The 18,372-nt window shown below is 37.0% G+C and overlaps 1 protein-coding gene across 16 annotated transcripts in view; it reads left to right on the top strand.

Annotated features, from left to right (window-relative positions):
* tsnare1 (T-SNARE Domain Containing 1) overlaps positions 1–18,372 on the top strand; it is a 488,539-nt gene that overhangs the window by 111,230 nt on the left and 358,937 nt on the right. For all 16 annotated transcript variants that reach the window (XR_012392423.1, XM_073926471.1, XM_073926464.1 and 13 more), the window contains 2 exons: positions 10,438–10,515; positions 10,638–10,707. Coding sequence is in view for 15 of the 16 variants with exons in the window: in XM_073926471.1 (XP_073782572.1) it covers positions 10,438–10,515; positions 10,638–10,707 (148 nt within the window). In the remaining variant the exon portion in view is untranslated. The remainder of the gene's footprint in view (positions 1–10,437; positions 10,516–10,637; positions 10,708–18,372) is intronic.

The raw sequence follows: 18,372 nt of genomic DNA, 5'->3' as shown, positions 1-18,372 counted from the left end.
TATCTTAACAAATGAAAACGAATTAAGGGATTTAAATATTACCAAAATTATCATTTTCTACATATCTATAAAAACCATTGCTTCCATGCCTCCATGTCGATGAGCTTTTTCAGTTCATTCATGACAATTTGCTTTTGTATAATGTTGTTATTATCATTATTGTTAATATTATATGTATATTTATATATTTATATTTGTTTTAATAAAAACAAGTTTAGATTTGTCCTCCTGTTGGGTTTTGGAGACGTTTTTTTTTTTTACCACATTTTGTTGTTATTGTTAATTTATTTGTTTGCTGGAAATTAGAACTGAATTTAAAAGTAGTGTTGAAACAAATCTTTGCGCTCAACAAATTAAATTCAATACATAGGCTGATGGATGTCTGCAGTGGAGTGCGTAAAACACTGTTTCCTTATCCACGGAAGTAAAGAAGTAAAGAGAAAGTAAAGAGGCCAAATGGAGGAGACTCATTCCTTATTCTCAAAATCTGAAAACGGTTTTCTTGCCATGCAGTGAAGCATTTAGTTTTTCCATTCAGTTTTTTCTACTTACAAAGTTGCCATGTAAATATCAAATGCGCCACAGAGCGACACAACTGACTCTTAAAGGGAATGTGAGAGGAAACTCTGATTGGTTTAATGCACGTTATGCTCAAAACACACCTATTAAGAGAAAAACCCTGTTAGACCATGCACTGCTGCGTAGAGTGTATTTTTCTGTCCTTAAAAAAGCAAAAGTAGATTTGGACATGCCCTTAATGCTTTTGCACCATGTGCTTTAGACTCTGCGCCTAGATCATTAAAATAGAGCCCTAAATTGATTATATGTAACAGCATTTCATTAAAAAAAAGAAAATCTTCATAGAATTATTGCTCAGTTATTTACAAATACAGCACTCTTTAGGACTTGGTTATTATATTTTTTCATACTTAAACACAATTATGTACAACATAGCAATATTGGATCAGCTTTACCACTTGAGATAAGTGCTGCAATTTTCTACACTGTAAAAAGGAACTGTTAATTAACAGGTTCGTATTTCATGATTAACATTTTTTTTTCATTTATTTATAGTTCTAAATTGCAATGTGGGACATTGATCTCCGTTCTGTTGACTTTTGATGTTGAAAATTCAGATTTTATTGACATTTTAGTTGTTTGAAACAATGTATTGTGTAAGAAATGCTATTCAGAGAATAAAAAAATGCTTCCAGTTTATCACTAGATTCAAGATCAATCAATGTCAATAAAAGCTAAAATCAAATAGAATCAAAAGTTATTAAATAAATAATCAAGTTCTCATCATGGGTACAGTTTTACGCAGTGGCTTGGGTGCATTTCTCACAACACTATTTACATTTGCACAACAGTTAATGCGTTTCTCAAAACAATTAGTCATTTGTGCACATCATAGTAACAGTTTCTCTTTCTTTCCAACAAACTGCAAATGCTTTTGGACCTGCATTAACTGCTTTCATTCAACTCTCTACTGTTTTATAGCATTATCATTTGCTTATGTCATGTCTAAACTAAACTAAACTTGTGAATGCTGAATAGTCATTCCATAGAAAACTAATAATCCCTTATTTCATTACTTGAGTCATTACATACAAAAATGTTGAACTAGCTGTCAAAACCTGTCACGCTAATTTTATACAAAATAATTTTAATTTTTTTTCTCTAAAAATGTATCCTAAATTGAACAAATTTATGAATGATTCACAGACCTATGTATGTTGTAGATTCAGTTCCAATATATTGTTTCTGTTATATTGTGCTATATTGTTTCTAGTTGTGCATAGCTCTACCCAAAGGAAGTGTATGTTTGTTGTTACAGTAATAAGGGTGTGTTTATTCTTTTGTACAATGCTTAGAATAAATTAGAATTGCAAAGAGCATATGCAGTAAAAATGTGAAACATACATATTCAGTTTCTTGTACTCAGATACCTCACTAAATGCAGTGATGTCTAACTTTACTGTAGTTTTCAAATGGCTGTGCAAATAGTCTATAGTGCTATCTTGAGCATTTTCAGGAAGTGTCTCCAAAATCTGACTTTTTTGCACTGGAATTTAGTTTTTTTCAAGTAAACCGTCATAATGAAAGCATGACAAAGCCATTTGACTATCTTGTTCATAAACAATGGTGACAGGACTTTTCATCTTGATGACACTGACACTTTCATTGACATCAATACTTGCTTTTGAGGAATGAACTATCCATTTTGAACAAGTGACACGCTTTTGCAGGTTATTAGGGTTTGCAATTTGTACTAACTGTTTTAAGAAATGCATTAACTGTTGTGCACATGCAAATAGTGTGTGAGAAATGCACCAAAGTGACTGAGAAAAACTGTAAAACATAAATAAAAAACAACAACAAAAAAAATCATGAATAACAGAATATGTAATATTTATTGATTTTTTTTACTGTATTTTTTATTCTATTTATTATTAAAATCAGGCTCAGGAAAAAAGTAATGCCAATATATGTATTTATCAACCTAACTTTTATGGTTATCAGTTATATATATATATGTGTCAAAAAATCATATTGGTGCATTCAGTAACTTTAAACATTAAAGGAAGCTAAAGTGTTAGCAAAAATGTCCTTATATAAATAAATATGTATTTTTTTTACTGTTATCACAGACAAAAAACAGATAGCATAGAGACTTATAGCACCATAAATGCAATATACACAATGTTGGGTTGTTATAATACAACAATCATACTTGTAATTTACAAATAGCACTTTACTTGAATGGGGTGTTCATAAGACAGCTTTTATTATCGTGACATAAGATTGAGATTGAACTGTCATTAAGTGTCATGCACTTACTCATTCATTAATTTTCCATCGGCTTACTCCCTGATTTATCAGGGCTCCCCACAGCGGAACGAACCGCCAACTATTCCAGCATTCGTTTCAAACAGCGGATGCCCTTCCAGCCGCAACCCAGTAATGGGAAACACCCATACATTTTGGCATTCACAAACACACTCATACACTAAGGCCAATTTAGTTAATCTAAATCACCTATACTGCATGTCTTTGGACTATGGTGGAAACCGTAGCACCCAGAGGAAACCCAAGCGAACATGGGGAGAACATGCAAACTCCACACAGAAATGCCAACTAGCCCAGCTGGATCTCGAACCAGCGACCTTCTTGCTGTGAGGTCACCATTACCAAGTCAACATAACTTGTCATAAACCTGTCATAAACATGAATGTCATGAGCCCATTATAATTGTGTTTGGTTACAACAACCCAGCATTTTTTTGAATGTAGGCAGCATGGAAACCTTCCGAAATTCCCAAAACAATAACAGTGAACTGAATACGTTCTCCTAAAAGCTTGAGAGAGAAGCGTGCCGGACTCAGATGCACACAAAGAGTAGTGCCCTTGCGTTTCCCCCTTCTCAGCCCACCCTGCTGTATATGAAGGGATGGAGCTGAACGCAGAACGGGATGAATATGGAAGATCCATCTATCACGGTGATGGAGGAGAGAGAATGAGAGGTGTGTGAGTAGCTGGAGGCCAGTGCAGATAACAGTAAGGGCACAAAAGGTTGTTTCCCTGAAAAATGATCCACTGAGAACAGCTTATCGCCTATGTTTCGTGCAAACACACACAGACGGACGCACACACAGAGAGATACACATAAACACATGCAGATCTGGCTGGAAGCAGTCTGATTAATAATGCCATGTGCTGTCCTGTAAAAGTCATATCTAAAGTATTTTGTATATTTAATCTGCTAAAATATTAGTCACATGGGTGTTGTCGAGAGCTTTGTTCTTTTTCTTGCTCTGATAATGGTTAGTGTTCAGTTCTTTTAGCCTGCAAGATCTACTGTGAGGGGATAGTGTAATTCATAACAAAGCTTGTTGATTTAGCTTATGTCATTGGGTAGTTATCAAAGTGCTGTAGTGTGTACTGTACAGAATGTGTGTGTGTATGTGATTGTTTGTTTTGGTTAAAGAGCCCCTATTATACATTAAAAAGGGTCATATTTTGGTTTTAAGGGTATACAATAACAGGCTGAAGTAGTCAGAGTGCATAATGTATGTGTGAGCAAACCTGCCAACACTCCTGGTTTCCCCAGGAGTCTCCCGTATTTCAGACCCATCTTCAGCCACCCACCCATTTTGTTATTTATTCCCAGAAAACTCCCCTAATTTCAACCCCCCTACCCCTCCAAAACCCCCCTCCTCGGTCCTCAGCATTTTGGTAAGGTCTGTGAAACCCCCGGGTGGCCAACATTAGTATAGGATTTGATCGCAGTGGCTGCCCAAAACACTCTTCATAGTAGTTACTAATACCATAGTAAACAGTACCCGGTTCTCAACAGTGTTATCAGGGCCGGCACATCCATAGAGGCGGCCTAGGCGGCCGCCTTGGGTAGCAGAATAGTGGTGTCAGTGTCTGGGAACCCCTTGGTCCTCACTTTCATCCACGACACCCACCCCCTCTCTCCTGGTCCTCACTTTTATCCGCGAACTGGTCACTTTCTCTTTCACTTTCGGGTTTAGGGTGGCGTGCTCAACATTTGCATAGAGCGCCAATTCTGCTTGTTTCAGCCCTGACTGTTATTCATACACCTCATCCTGAACCTAACCCTCCCGGATTTTCAGGGACAGATGTTGGCAGGTATGTGTGTGAGCCCAACGCAGTTAAACACCAGCATATTGCTCTATTCTTAAACATGACACACTTTCAGTATTAATCCACACAGTGGCAAAAGCTGAACTCTTTTGAACATTGACCGCTGCAAAGCTGACAGCCATAGCAACGACAAACGACAGGGGAATGTGAGCTCACAAACGCATTTAAATCTATAAACAAAGCAGCATGCGGCGCATTTTCAATGTGGCATTAGATGCATTATGAGAATAAAAAGTTACCTGATACAGTACAAGCGGTTACAAGTAAGTGAAGTAACAAAACATAGTCATCAATTAAATACATAATTTGCAAGCTAGAGAAAACAAGGAGGCAGCCATGGTAATGCACTTACTTACACTTGTGAAATGGAGGAAGAAACTGATCCATGATTCACTGATCCATGTACTGACAAAGTCCCTTACATCAATAGTCTTTTCTGATCCTTCCTTTAACAAATGGCTAACGAATGCCCCGTTGTAAGTGTGTAGATTTCAGAAGCACTCAAACTGCACAAGGCTGGGCTATAATGCTGAGGTATTTTTGTAAAAATAAACCTCAACCACTGACACTTCACAGTTTCATCTTTGGGTAGAAAAATATCACCAACTTTCCCCTCACACTTCCAATAATATCCAGCAGAGCACAGCATCTTCATGACTTAAATCAACCAGCATCTGCTATAGTGCTTGTCTTTCTCTTTTTCTTTCCCACTGTTTTTGGGCGGGGCTGCGAGTTGTAATTTTCCCAGGTTTGCGCGTGCAACAGTTAGGTAGGGCTTAAGTTTTGTATCGACATCACGCCGAAATGGTTAAAGACTCGTTATCAAGACAATTCATTTGAAGCACTATGAGTCGACTCTTTTATAAATGAATCAATAGTTTTAAACACCGTTTACTCTTAGATTTAAGCCTTAGCTGGATATTTTACTTCAATTAGAGGTGTGTTACACACTACATGGAAGTTCATTCTCAAAAACCCATAAAAGGGGCTCTTTTGAGCCATGGTAGAGTTCTGTTGTGTTTTTTTTTTTTTGATTAAATCCATTTAATATCTTCACTTTCGAGGGGAAAATAAGTAGTTTATTAATTCTGAATACATTTTTATTGAATTTATCTGATTTGTAGTTATTACTGCATCTCAGTTTGATGCCCTAAAGCTGTTGACATCTTTCTTTAAAAACAAATTAGCCCCCTTCTGTCTGATAATAGAGATGACTCTTTGTGCTTCTTGAAGTGTGTGTCTCTAATTTGTATGAGAAAAAAAATCATTGAAGAGTTATTTTGGGCACCGCATACATGCTTCGCTGGACCAAAAAGCATCCGGAATATTTGCTGCTCTTCCCCTTTTTGCTCTCTGTACCTGCATCTTCAGTATTGTGCACAAACCCTTTCTTATTGTGCAATATAAATAAATACAGTTTGCAATGTTTTTTTTCCATCTTTTGTATTTATTTATTATTATTATTATTATTATTATTATTATTAAATCATTCTTTTATTCAGTTATTCATTCGTTTTTTTCTGGCTTAGTCCCTTTTATATTTGTTTGTTTGTTTGTTTGTTTATTTATTTTATTTTATTTTTTATTATTATTTTTTTATCTCTTATTTGATGTGACAAAACTCTTTATTTATTTAAAACGTATGCTTATTAACTTAAAAAGTAGCTAAATCAGATTAATGCCTTAATTTTCTATGCAGAAATGGCTACCTTTTGGTATAGCCTATAATATTTAAGCATGCTAAAATACTTTTGTTTTAAAAATATAAATATGCAAAGGGGCAAGCCAGTGGTGTAGTAGGTATTGCTGTCGCCTCACAGCAAGAAAGTCGCTGGGTCGCTGGTTCGAACCTCGGCTCAGTTGGCGTTTCTGTGTGCATGTTCTCCCTGCCTTCGCGTGGGTTTCCTCCGGGTGCTCCGGTTTCCCCCACAGTCCAAAGACATGTGATACAGGTGAATTGGGAAGGCTAAATTATCCATAGTGTATGAGTGTATGTGTGTGTGGATGTTTCCCGGAGATGGGTTGCGGCTGGAAGGGCATCTGCTGCGTAAAAACTTGCTGGATAAGTTGGTGGTTCATTCCGCTCTGGTGACTCCGGATTAATAAAGGGACTAAGCCGACAAGAAAATGTAATGAAATGAAATACGCAATGTGTAGCTTATTTTGAGACCTTATTTTGATTTTATTTAATTTTCAATCCAAAATCGTGTATTCTAATAAACATCCGCATAATCTTAAAATAAGGTATATATAACATATTTCTATTTTTTCTTAATCGTAATAATTTAATTAATAATAATAATTATGTTTTAAATGTAATTCCTGAAAATAAATAAATACATTTTATCTTATTGAAAGAACATCAGATATCTGCTGCTTTTTTTCTTTTTCTTTTCTGCTCTCCATCCAATATAAATCTGTGGAGAAAAAAAATGCCTGTGATTTTCCATCTTAAGTGCGAGTGCATTAGAGTTGTGAAAAAGCAGCATGTCAATTACAGTCATTTTGACAGCAGATTTGTGTGTATGTGTGCAGGGTCTGTGGGCTGTGCTTTAATACAGGGGTGGTGATGTGGATTCTGATTAAGAGCTCTTGATGATTACCTGTTCTTATCAGGGTGTTCAGATTACATGAAGAGTAACTGCTGTGTCCAAACGTCACATTGGTGGCTCACGATTCAGTCTGTTAAGGCTTCGTTGTTGCCCAGAAACCTGACAAATGCTATTAAGTCTGCTTTGTTTGGCTCTGGTTTGGCACTGTATGTACCAAACCATTTAGAGAAGTACGGAACAATTTATTTTAGTTTAATTTATTAATTTATATATTCTTTACTGTTAATTGTTAATGCATTCTTAAAGGGGTGGTAAACAGTGTAATTGTAAGGCTTGGTTGTGCTTATAAGATGCAAAGCAATGTGTACTCATGCTTCACTTGTAAAAAATAAAAATTATATATATATATATATATATATATATATATATATATATATATATATATATATATATATAWTTTTTTTTTTTTTTTTTTCTTTTCTTATATCTTACTTTGATACTACAAAGCTAACATGAACACGACTGTCATATTTCCTAGTTCCTCTGAAAGGCCTCCCCTCAAGAGGCTCTGATTGGTCAGCTACCATAAAGTGCTGTTATTCATGGATCGGCTCCACGTCATGCCCCTACAAGCACGTGCTTTTGAGCTGTTTAAACAGTCCATGTCACGGTCGGTGAGGGAAAAAAAAGGAGTGCAGACCCAATTGCAGAAAAATGAAGGAATATTTATTATAAACTACAAATAAAAATAAAAGGCAAAACAAAACTACCCCGAAGGGGAAAACATGAATTAAAAAGGCAAAAACAAACTTGACAGGGCTGGCAGGACAAAACAGGACTAGAGACAACACGACAGGGTAATATTGACAACGAACTGACAAAGGACTGAAAACATGAGGGGGATTATAAAGCAAAAAAGTAAATTGAAACACAGGTAAACACAATTAACTAAATATGGGTTAACAAGGAGGGTGGGACTAGACAATAGACGGGAGAGCGCATGACACAGAGAGACAATACAAGCCATGCGCTCACATAACACAACACTGAAGCACACGACAAAAGCACGTGACCAATGTAAACACCGAGCCATGTGCTTTGACAAAAGACGCAAGACACGAGCACACGATGAATGAAAGCACTCACCGCGCGCTCACACACGCAGCGTGCATGCTTCATCCCAGCGCCGACCAAAACCGAAACCAACAAGACTGAGACGCTGGGAATGAAACACCACGCTGCTGACAAACGAAAACAAACACGAGTACAAGAGCGCACGCGTCTGAGGGACGCAGAGCGCGCGCGCGGCCGCGTCAAGCAGAAGCGCGCACACTCTGCGTACACCCACGACGGCGCGCGCGCACACAGAGACAGAAACAGGACCGGACATGGGTAGTGTCAGAGCTCTGCCACCAAAACAAGAATTTACAAAGACCAGAGTGGCAGAACCCTGACAGTCCAGTCAGAGCAGCTGTTAGCAGCTTGAATCAGACAGAAAAATGAAGAGCACACAGCTGAACCTAATGACTGCTCTCTCAAATAAAATCTGACAAAGGTTTTTTATATTCGTAATAAGCATGTGTAAGTAATATGAAACATTCACATATCTTTTGCGAGTTGCTTTTTTAAGGTGTAGAACGCATGGAAAGTGGTTGCATTGAGAGATACTGAAAGCGTCTACATAGAGAGACGCTGCACGTGCTGCTGAAGATTATGGCTATTTACAGCGGTTTGATTGATACAAATGAATTTGTAGCTAAATTGTTAGCTATGCCAAACAGCATTTCTCATTGTTTACGTCCTCACTAAATCATACCGTTAACGGTAGAAACTGTGCATGTGCTAATAGATCAATTTTACCAAATAAAAATATATAGGTTGTTGCTCATAATCCACAGCCTCATCGGTTGGAGGAGTTTTAACCGAATCCAGTACTGAACTGGAATAGATTTTGGAAGCTGTCCTTTGTCAAATGCTAGCTATATATATATATATATATATATATATATATATATATATATATATATATATATATATATATATATATATATATATATATATATATATATATATATATATATAAATTTTTTTTTTTTTTTCAGAATTCTCTGGAACATAATTAAAATAAAATTTTAAGCACTTCTCTCCTTGTGTCATGTCCTTTGGAAGCCCACATATAAAAATAGAACAAGCTCTGTGGAACTAGCAGCGTTTGGATGGCAGTTTAGCTTTCTATGCTATAACATTACAGCACCTCTGGCCACGCCTATTCGCTGCACAGGGTGTATGCATGTGGTGAATGTGTAACCAGAAGCACTTGTAATCTCACTAACCTGGGTGTATTTTTTGTAGTCCTTAAACTTTGTTCGCCGTAAGCTTTGCTTAGCTAACTCTGTAAAAGCCAATGTCTCTCTTTGCATTCAGAGATGTTGTTTATGTTCACACAGCTACATTACACCTCAACTGAAGTTTAAAATAAGATACCGTACTGGGCCACCTCTTTAATAAAAAAAAGTATTTCTGGTGTATTACAAAAATATTTATTTACAATACATCAATAAATGATTAAATAAAAAAAAATCTACACCAGATTAAACATTTTGTTTTATATGATTACAATTAATTGTATCTAATAAAATAGCTATATATTTTTTTTCTCTTTCTTGAAATGCAATTTATTACTTATTTGTTAGTGAATCTCAGTTTAAGATCTTTTTTTTTTTTAACAAATCAAACTCATTGTTTGTGATAGGAGAAAAAATAAACACATTTGAAGACGGTAACAAATGATTGGGATTGATTTTTGTTTGCTTTCTTGTTTTTTTTAATTAATTTAAAAATAAATAATAATAATATTAATAATAATAATAATAAATAGAAACAATAATAATATTAGTATTATTATTATAAAAATAATATATATTTTTTTAATTATTTAAATTATTATTTTTTTCTGTATTTACTTTAGTTGTAGTAATTATTTGCAGCCAAACAAATAATCTAACTGTGTGTGTGTGTGTATACAGTATATATATATATATATATATATACTGTATATATATATATATATATATATATATATATATATATATATATATATATATATATATATATATATATATATATTTATATATATATATATATATATATATATATAGCTCCTGATACTTATGATTTAAATGCAATTTTACAACATTTCTTTCTTTCCCCTACAGCTACACAAGTCAGTCCCTCAGAGCTGCAGGACGTGTTCCAGGAAACCTCCTCGAACATCTTTCAGATCAATGCTAACGGTGAGTTTAAAAAGGTTTTTTTCAACGTGATTGTAAGCCATTAAGGACAGCATGAGGTGTAAGCCATGAGACGGAAGTGACAAAATTACAGATGCATAAAGGTTTCTGTTTGTTCCTTTCAGTGGTCACACTAGAGAAGAACCTGCAATCGCTGGGAACATCCAGAGACACAGCAGAGCTACGCCAGAGTTTGTAAGTCAACACGAACGCAAACCTAATTCAATTCATTCATTTTCCTTCAGCGTGGTCCCTTTATTCATGAGGGGTCGCCACAGCGGAATGAACTGACAACTTATCCAGCATATGTTTTACACCGCGGATACCCTTCCAACTGCAACCCAGTGCTGGGAAATATCCATATACTCTCAAATTCACACTACAGCCAATTTAGTTTATTCTATTTACTTCTCACTCCCCTCACAAAACCACAAACCAAATTTCATGTACTGATATACAAAAAAGACCCTCAGGACTTTTAATTCAAGCAGATTTGTGGTACATTATGATGCCATGATATTCTCTCAGAGCTCTTCAGTGGATTTAATAGCTTTTCTTTTGCCATAGAGCGCTTAAAAAACAAAGCAACATCTGAGTGCTCGTTCTCACTGTTTCATCACCTACCGCCCAGCATGTATTGATTACTCATCTGACTTTTGTAGTCAGGATACCACAATTACTTTTTCTTTTTTTTTTCAGATGACAAAGTAGCTGGTCTGAAATTACTGTTGTTTGAAATGCAGTACACAATCTGTGTCCAGTGGCGGCTCATCAGTTATATCAGCCTTTTTTTTTGTTAATGAAACCACTGAAAACCTAATAATGTCTTGTATGTGTGCGGTTGAATTCTTTTTTCCTTGGATCACAATCCTTAAGGCACAACATGACATCTATTGTTAGCTATAAAGCCTTTTGGGCAGATTGGCTGCCTAAAAACCAAATGAGATAAGCAGCGATGTCTTCCTGCTGCTGTACCCTCTGCTGTTCTCGTGGAGTGACTGCACGTTATACAATAAAGAGTTATGAGCTAAAATTATATCACATGCCGCATAACCGCGTAGCATTTCCCCTTGCGTACAGCTGCAGTCTTGTCTTGTAGGAAATTGTGTGAAGTGTAGGTTTATTGCAGACAGCTAGTCTCAAACACACCTGAGTCATTAGCTTATGTGAAAAGTCTAGTGTGCAAAATATCCTTTTTTTTGTACCCACTTTGTTAGTGTCTGCATGCATTTCCTACAAAATACCACCTGCTACTCGTGGCTTCTTTTTTTATTTCTTGAATCTCTTGCTTTTTTTGAGTCGTACAATTTATAGCATTGGAGAAATGTTGCTTAACGATTCTGCTAATAGTTGTTTTAGTCATTTAAGAACATGTGAAATTCATGAACTTCTAAATCTAAGCTTACATGATATGCTTTTAAATTTAAAATAAATGTCTTTTAGGGTTTAGTATATTTTATTAAATACAATTCAAGTTTATTTATATAGCACTTTTTACAATATTGTTTCAAATGAGCTGTTTGGAAGGTGCATACTATTGTATTACAATCAAATTAAGCTAAAGTTCTAATCAAATATAAGTTATTATATAAAGACATAGTTAACCTGCAATTTTATTGCTTATAGGTGATGTCTATGTGTACTTGTTAGTATGTGTTGTCCTGGAAGTCCTTCAACATAGGCTCATTCTGAAAACATAGCCCTATATACATTTCTGGAGACCGCAAATTATGTAGCCAGAGGTACACACATATTTTTAAAACAAACACTATAGGGCAGTATGACGCTGTTCCTTTTCGCGCCTACCAGCTGACCACTTACCTCCGTATGGAGCTCGTTTCTCGCCGTAACCAGTTTTTTTTCCGTTAGCTCGCCATGTATGTCGGTGGACTTGATACGCATAGATGAGTTTACCACATCAATGGGGTTCAAATCTGGTGAAGAACAATTCCAGAAAGCAGGTAAGACAAAAACAGAAACCGAAAAATAAAATAAACGAGTAAATAACACGGTGAGAATGTGGTAAAATCTGAAAATGTGGTAAGAATCAAACGAGGGGTCCTTTTTCTGGATTCCTTTTGAAACTTGTTGTTTGGTTTAGGGAAGTAGGTGGGCGGGTCAATCAATGCAATATGTTGGGTTTTGGGAAGGAGGAGGGTGGGTCAATCAATCGTTCAGTCAGTCAGTCAAACGATCAGTCAACAGCCGCCTCTGGTGGGTTTACGCGAGAACAGCAGACGAGATCTTAAAAAGAATACACAGCTGCCTCTGGTGGATTCGCGCAAAAAAAAAAAAAAAAACTGTACAAATGTACCTCCTTGAACGTATTTTGCACTCTCCAGAAATGTATATAAAGGTACAGTTTTCAGAATGAGCCTGGGTTGAAGTCCTCGATGGATGGCATCATGTCTTCATTTTATATGATTGAGCTAAATCTTGGTATATGAACATCCACTAGCATTTAAAGGGATTTCACAAATAGTTAACAAAAAATGTTGTTTTAAGCCATACAGAAAAAAAATCACATGTGTTCTTAATTGAATCCAATTAAAACCATTGTAATATGTTCTATAACCATGTTTCCCAAGTGCAAATGTAATAGAAGCTAGTCTTTAAGAGCTGGCCTCTAAAAGCAGTACTCTAGAGACTGACACTATGTAATATTTATTGTAGTTGTTGGCACATCACCTTTCCATGCCAGAGACACCAGTTTTAATCCTGCTCAAAGTGGTGCATGTTCAACCAGAGGGGTTGCACTGGTGCCTTGACCTAAAAGGGAATGAGGTTATGCAGGGGGGCTGTTATGAAGAGCATCTAGTAAGACCTGTGCAGGTAAATCTCCCTCTGTTGGTCTCAGAGGTTTGCAACTGACACCAAAGCCTCCTAAACTTCCTTGTTCTGGCACATCTCTTGTGCCAGAGATACTAGTCCATTTCCTGTGCAAAAGTAGTGTGAATTGAACCGGAGGTGTTACATTGGTGCCATGACCCTGATGGAAATGATTGTACTGGAGGCCAGCTAGTAGGAGCAGTGCAGGTAACCTTACTCCTCTTAGCTGAATAGGTGCCCTACAGAGTCATAATAGAGGCTACAGTCTTTAGCAACTTTGATAGTATGCCTACCTCATGCCAAATACCTTGGTTTGATTTTCATTTCTCACAGCACTGCGAATAGAACCAGGGTGGTTTCATTGGTGCCATGACCCAGATGGGAGTGAGGTTTAGGTGGATGAGGGTAACATTTACACAAGTGGAGATGGGAGGTGCAGATCCCAGCTCTTCTATAAGAAGGAATTAGGGGCTTGAAATGAATGCAAGCTGCAACCAGAAAACAGTTTAGGGAGGTTAAGAGTTGTGTAATGTGGGTTTTCTTGTTTAGCACTGCGTCATCCTGTTGTGTTTTGAATAATTTGTAGAGCAGGGATGCCCAAACTTGATCCTGGGAGGGCCAGTGTCCTACGGTGTTTTGGCACAACTGAATGAGCTAATCAAGCTCTTTTTAGACATACTAAACTCATTAGCAGGTGTGTTACAGCAAGTTAGAGCTAAAATCTGCAGGACACCGGCTCTCCAGGGCTGAGTTTAGGCATCCCCGTCATAGAGGTTTGAGTGCACATGGTGGAACTCCAGCGAGAAGAGTATTACAATAATCCCACCTAAATATGCACTTATATGTTTTTATGAAATGAAAATAAAGTATTTTAGATATTAGTATCAGTATGTTCTCCAAAAGCTTATCTGTATAAATGAGTGTGCTCCAAAACAGTGACACAATTTACATTTAGCATATGTAAGCATCCAAAATGTTCAGTTTGTCACTTCCAATTAAATTAATCAATGATTTTTTTTTTGGACGTCACCACAAACTTCTTTTTCTCATCACATCTTCTTACCAATCAAATGCTCTTTAGTATGTGATATGTCCCACCCTCTTCAATATGCTTTTATTTGCTTTGGAGAAGATTGTGGGTGTTTACAGGGGTTTAACGGATTAATATAAATGTGTAGCTAAATTGTTAATGGTGCCAAAAAGTATTTCCCATTGTTTACATCTTTGTTTATGTCCTTGCTACGTCATACTGTTTACGTAAAAACTATGCATGCAATAGATCATTTTTAACAAATAAATATACTTACAGATTGTGGCTCACATTCCACAGCTTCTTTTATTGTGGTTTAAGCTGCTCCTTTCAGGAGTTTAGCTGAATCCAGCACTCAACTGTCCTTTGTCAAATACTAGAGCTGTATCTTTTTTATAATTCTCTGCAACATAAAATTAAGTTGTAAGCACTTCTCTCTTTGTGCCGTGTGATTTGGAAGTTGAAATACAGAAATAGAAAAAGCTCTGTGGAAATAGCAGCGTTTGGATGGCATTTTAGCTTTGTCTGCTATAACATTACAGCGGCTCTGGCTATGCCCCTTTACTGTGCAGGGTGTACGTGTGTTACCTGTGGGGTTTATGATCTCAATAACCCCAAAATATTTGTTTGTAGTCACCAAACTTTGTTTGCTTTAGGCTTTGCTAAGCTAACTCTGTAAAAGCCAATGTCTCCCTTTGCATTGAACTTTGAGCGTATTACATGCAGAGATTTTGTTTATGTTCACACAGCTACACTACAAACGAACCGAAGTTATGTTGGCTTGAGAAAGCCAACATACTGTTATACTACTCTGTCCTTGAAAACAAACGTATCTATCGTTGTATTTTCAAAAATAAACGGCAAGCCATTTTTACATAATGTTCATTCCCTTAGTCCCTTTATTAATCAGGGGTCGCCACAACGGAATGAACCGCCAACTTATCCAGCATTTGTTTTACACAGCGAATGCCCTTCCAGCTGCAACCCAACACCAGGAATACATAATGTTCAAGTCCAGTTTTTGACACTCATAAAGACTGTCATAGAAACATCGGGGTTGATTAAGATCACTCATATTGCCAAGAAGCTTTGATGTATCATCACTAACCTGTCAAATGTCCCCATAGCAATAAAACAGTATAACCTAGCAACCATTTAAAAATAGCAATATCTCTACATCAGAACAGCGTAGGGACCTGGGCATTGGCTTGTTTGACTCGTGCTAGCAAATGGGACTTCCTGTGTACTATGCATGGTAACAATGATAATGGAAGCCAAGTGCTAATAACAATTCGCTACATGCTATGAATGATTATCTAAATGCAATAACATAAGATAGAAATGCCTACTAAGTATTAGCATTTGATTAAACATGTACACGAGCATTGCCATTTAGCAACTGCTTAACAACCACCTAACAATGCCATAAACGTTTTAGCAACTGCCTAACAACCACTTAGCAACCGCCGCCGTGCTTTCTGCCAACTGCCATTCCCAGTCCTAGCGCAGTCACGTTGGCTTTCTCAAGCCAACATCAAAGTTTATCAATGAACTTTAGGTTCTAGTTTAAATATGAAATTGTAGTGGACCACACTTTTAAGAGAAGTGTCTGGGCATGAAGTGATGTGTAGCCCAAACCTGCATCATTGTGCTGTCATTAAAGTGTGATGTTTGAGGGTCAAATCGTCATCAAAAAACATCCCAAGGTTCCTGAGCAAACTTGATAGGATAATTGTTGGTAATCATAGTTGGACAGTTAAATGACATTGTATAGCCAAAGCGACAGTGTAGCTAGTAAGCTAGCTGTAAAGGTAAACCTGGGATTTGATCTCTGCTCATGTGATCTGCCGTTGTGTTTCACCCCAACATGTTTATTCTTTTTGTGATTCAAATGAGTGGTTTTGGAATAGCATGAAGATGAATCAATGGTGACATAATTGAAATTTTTGGAGTGAACTATGTCTTTATGCCTCATAGCCAGCAATGTGTTAGGTAGGCTAAGATAACACAACAACAGTTCTCTGATTCAATCAGTGAGTCATTACTGATTCAAAGTGCTAACTCAGTGTTTGAGACTGGCTCAGTGTCCAAATATGCCTACTTCCGTGCAATGTTATAGAAAAACTGTGAGCTGAGTAGTATGTCCATGTTTATAATATTGATAAATCAGCAGTCAATGGCTACGTTTACTTGGGCATCAGTAATCAAATTATTTGCCTTAATCTGAATAAGTCAATAATATGATTAAGTTGTTTACATGAGTTGCTTTTTGAATGTCCCTTTCATGATCCCGGTTTTAGATGTTATAGCACATAATTCGATTAATGTCATTGCATCACCAGGCTATCCACATTTCCTCAGGAGAGTCATGTCATTCCCAATGTTTCATTCTTAATTTGTTGACTTTAACTGCAGTCACTTTCATTTTCATTCAGGAACATTTCATGCATTCCTCGTGACAAATGAGATATTGGATGCGAATATGAACTGCTGGAAGAGTGTTGTTTTCCCATACCTTGCCATTTCCCATATTTCACGATGCAGGTGTTTGTGGTCCTTCACTGACTCAGTAGGTGCAAAGAATAGAGTCAAATAGCTGTGTGTGTATAGACTATCCTGTCGCAAAATGCTTCGAAAATCCTACAAAACAGAAATAGTTTGATTGTGGTGTTTACATGTCTGTACTGCACTTCAGTAATGCGACCGAAATCGGCATAAATGCTGTAGTCACTGTTGCGCATCCATTTCACATTTTTTTCTCTTTTTTTTTGTCTTTGCTGTTTTTTAGTTGACCTTGAATGTGCTTCCCTTCGTGCCAGGCTTAATCCTGCTGCTCCAAACAGGGCACTTGACAGCCTCTCTCTCTCCCTCTCTCCCTCTCTCTCTCTCTCTCTCTCTCTCTCTCCTCTCTATCTTTCTCTCTGTAGCTCTCTCACTCGCTCTCTGACTCTGCCCATTTCTTACTGTTTCTGCCCTTTGCTGCACCCTAGCCATGATTCTATTACAGCCAGTTTCCACGGAAACCTCGTAGTTCCAGGGTCATACCTCCCAGATGGCGATATGTCGCCCAAAGGCCCTGACAGACTGACCCCCTCCCAAACCTCACCCACAAAAACGCACACACAAACATTTGCACGCTCTACAATGTCACGGGCAAGCTAGAATATAGACTTCCAGTGCACTAAAAATGCAGTGACTCTGAGTGGACTGGCAATACTAGAGACAGTTGAGCCACTGTTTTGTAAGATTTTTTTTTTATTTGTACGGCACATGCATAATAATATAGCTACAGATAAACATGTAATACATCTATAAAATGTTGCAGAAATGGAACATCTTAGAATCATTCTCTAATAATAATAATATTAATGATAAAATAATAATAAAAATAATAATAATGTCATTCAAATAGTCTACAGCAAAACAGGTTAAACCATAATTTGCATATATACCGTACAAATCCTCGGCCACTTTATTAGGTACACCTTACTAGTACTGGGTTGGACCCCCTTTTGCCTACAGAACTGCCATAATCCTTTTTGTCATAGATTCAACAAGGTACTTGAAATGTTCCTCAGAGATTTTGGTTCATATTGACATGATAACATCACACAGTTGCTCCAGATTTGTCGGCTGCACATCCATGATGCGAATCTCCTGCTCCACCACATCCCAAAGGTGCTCTATTGGATTGAAATCTGGTGACTGTGGAGGCCATTTAGGTACAGTGAGCTCATTGGCATGTTCAAGGATCCAGTCTGAGATGATTCGCGCTTTATGACATGGTGTGTTTCCTGCTGGTAGTAGCCATCAAAATATGTGTACACTGCGGTCATAAAGGGATAAATATGGTCAGCAACAAAACTCATGTAGGCTGTGGCATTAACATGATGCTCAGTCTGTACTAATGGGCCCAAAGTGTGCCAAGGAAATATCTCCCACACCATAATACCACCACCAGCAGCCTAAACTGTTAATACTAGGCAGAATGGAACTATATT

This window comes from Danio rerio, chromosome 16, assembly GCF_049306965.1.
Source record: "Danio rerio strain Tuebingen ecotype United States chromosome 16, GRCz12tu, whole genome shotgun sequence".
Taxonomy (NCBI): Eukaryota; Metazoa; Chordata; class Actinopteri; order Cypriniformes; family Danionidae; genus Danio; species Danio rerio.
Note: the sequence above shows the minus strand (reverse complement) of the source record. Positions and strands in the feature narration are given on the sequence as shown.